Genomic DNA, 2,125 nt, shown 5'->3' on the forward strand with positions numbered 1-2,125 from the left:
AAATCCAAAAAATGAAGCAACTAGTGTAGCTGTAGTGATTCCTGAATTAAAAATTAATATTTCAAAAAGAACATCTAATTATTATAGTATATATGCGGTAGAATTATGTGCTATATTATTAGCTTTAGAATGGGTGGAGGATACAAATATAAATAAAATAATAATTTGTAGTGATTCATTATCTGCATTATTAAGTATAGAAAAGGGATGTACAAAGATTTTTCGTTTTTTTTTTTTATTCTGGGATCATAAGGATTTGAAGGATATATATTAGGATCCAATAGATGGCAGTAATGCAACAACTATGGATGCAAGCTGTCGTTAAACCCTAAAGAAGAAGAAAAAGAAGAAGAAGAAGAAGAAGAAGACGACGACGACGACTTTACTGTGTTTGGATTTTACTGGTATGCCGGACAACGTCTCGCGTTCAACTCCTCTAGGACGCGATCCACAACTTTCAGCCAGTCCGCAGACTGACGAGAAGAAACTGCTGATTGCTATCAGTGGACTGTCTCGTCAGCTTACTCAACATACTGCCGACATGAATGAGAGGTTCACTCAACTGCAGAATTCGGTGAACTCCAGGTTGCTGTCCATAGAGGACAAGATGGCGGCTCTGCAGTCGAAGAACTGTGCTGGAGAGACTAACTCCATCAAGAGAAGACGGATGCACAAAAGCTTGCGGTAAGAATATATTTGACTGCTAGCTAAGCTAAAAGTAGCCTAGCCATAACCCAAAGCTAAGGGTGTATTTTTTGTGATTTACAGTACGCCGTCTTCACAACTCGGAGACAAATTGCAGGCGCTATGAACCGGCGCAAGGGTAAGATTTAAAGAATATGCTTTCATTCTGCGATAAAAGGAAATAGATACGGATAGATACCGATCATAACTGTACATTTTGTTTTCACAGACTAAGCACGCCTCATAATGAGGCAGTTACCTCCTATCTGCTCGGAGCAATAACTGCAAGCCTCGATTTACACTATATTGATAAAGACGACATTGTGTGTAAGGGACTTGTTTTACTGTTTCTCCCTTGTTTTTAATGTTACTGTGACTTGCGTTTGGTTTTTATTCATACCACTCTCATTTATTTGTTTTCCAGCCGCCTGTAAGACGTATTACGAGACGGTACGCAGGAGCTTCAGATATACGCAGCCAGAGAACTCAATGCGGGCGGAAGCTGCCAAGAATTCAGCTCGGAGTCGAGCGAGAAGAAAGAGGGTAAGACTTTATTTGGTGACTATTTTTCAGGTGCATTGATGGATGTGTTGTGTCCATACGCAGTGCATCCCATCGCATAATACTGATTCATTGTTTTGTTTTTTACAGCTGCAGGAATCGAGGCAGAACGTGCTAGCTGATGAGGAAGTGGAACTCTGGATGTCCGCCACCGTCGACCTCATGTCTGACGAGGAAGATGGCGTCGTTGGCGGGGTCTCTGGATGGATTGTACCGCCGTCATTTCGTAGGCCGGATCTCTCTGAACTCTGTGTGAAGCTGCAGTCCCGGTTAGAGGCGACGTCGAAATACAAAGCCATGCACAGCAGGCGTCTGCACATCGGACCTGCCTCGGAAAGAACGCCGCCAGCAGTTGCCTACAACCCCGAGGAGGCGCACGGGCAGTTCACGGAGTTGTAGTTTTTTGGATACGCATGTGTGGGAAGATCCTCGCGTTGTATATAGTTGTGTGCGTGTGTGTTTTTAATAAAGCTCTTTCTTTGCATAAACATCTTCCTGGCAAATGTTAATTTCCTGTATAAATTCATTCATGTCCTTGAAGGTAGCCTAATGATAGTGTAGTAGCCTACATAAGATAACATGAATATACAGCATTATATATATATATATATATATATATATATATATATATATATATATATATATATATATATATATATATATATATATATATATATATAAATTAAATAAACCAACCAACCAATCACGAGTGATTTTACTAGTTTGAAAATAATGGTTTCAGCCAATACTGAGTAGGTTATTCAAGCCAGACCTGGCCAGCCGCGCGGGTTCGCTGCATTCATATGCTAATTAGGGCCATTAGTGCAGCTGATCGCTCTCCACATACGTCAGAGTCCGGTTCCGACAATTTGTGGCACTG

General features: G+C 41.0%; 1 protein-coding gene across 1 annotated transcript; it reads left to right on the forward strand.

Annotated features, from left to right (window-relative positions):
- Window positions 1–603: 603 nt before the first annotated feature.
- Window positions 604–1,644, forward strand: LOC118557549 (uncharacterized protein C14orf93-like). Its single transcript, XM_036127712.1, has 5 exons — window positions 604–684; window positions 769–823; window positions 914–1,011; window positions 1,109–1,227; window positions 1,336–1,644. The coding sequence occupies exons 4-5, from the start codon at window positions 1,174–1,176 to the stop codon at window positions 1,642–1,644; spliced, it is 363 nt and encodes a 120-aa protein (XP_035983605.1). The 5' UTR covers window positions 604–684; window positions 769–823; window positions 914–1,011; window positions 1,109–1,173.
- The last annotated feature ends 481 nt before the right edge of the window (window positions 1,645–2,125 follow it).

This window comes from Fundulus heteroclitus, chromosome 23 (genome assembly GCF_011125445.2).
Source record: "Fundulus heteroclitus isolate FHET01 chromosome 23, MU-UCD_Fhet_4.1, whole genome shotgun sequence".
Taxonomy (NCBI): Eukaryota; Metazoa; Chordata; class Actinopteri; order Cyprinodontiformes; family Fundulidae; genus Fundulus; species Fundulus heteroclitus.

Bases quoted from the DNA above. Each gene is read 5' to 3' on its own strand.
- LOC118557549 (XM_036127712.1), top strand. From the start codon at position 1,174: ATGCGGGCGGAAGCTGCCAAGAATTCAGCTCGGAGTCGAGCGAGAAGA. The intron at 1,228-1,335 runs GTAAGACTTTAT...TGTTTTTTACAG, and splicing joins GTCGAGCGAGAAGAAAGAGG to CTGCAGGAATCGAGGCAGAA.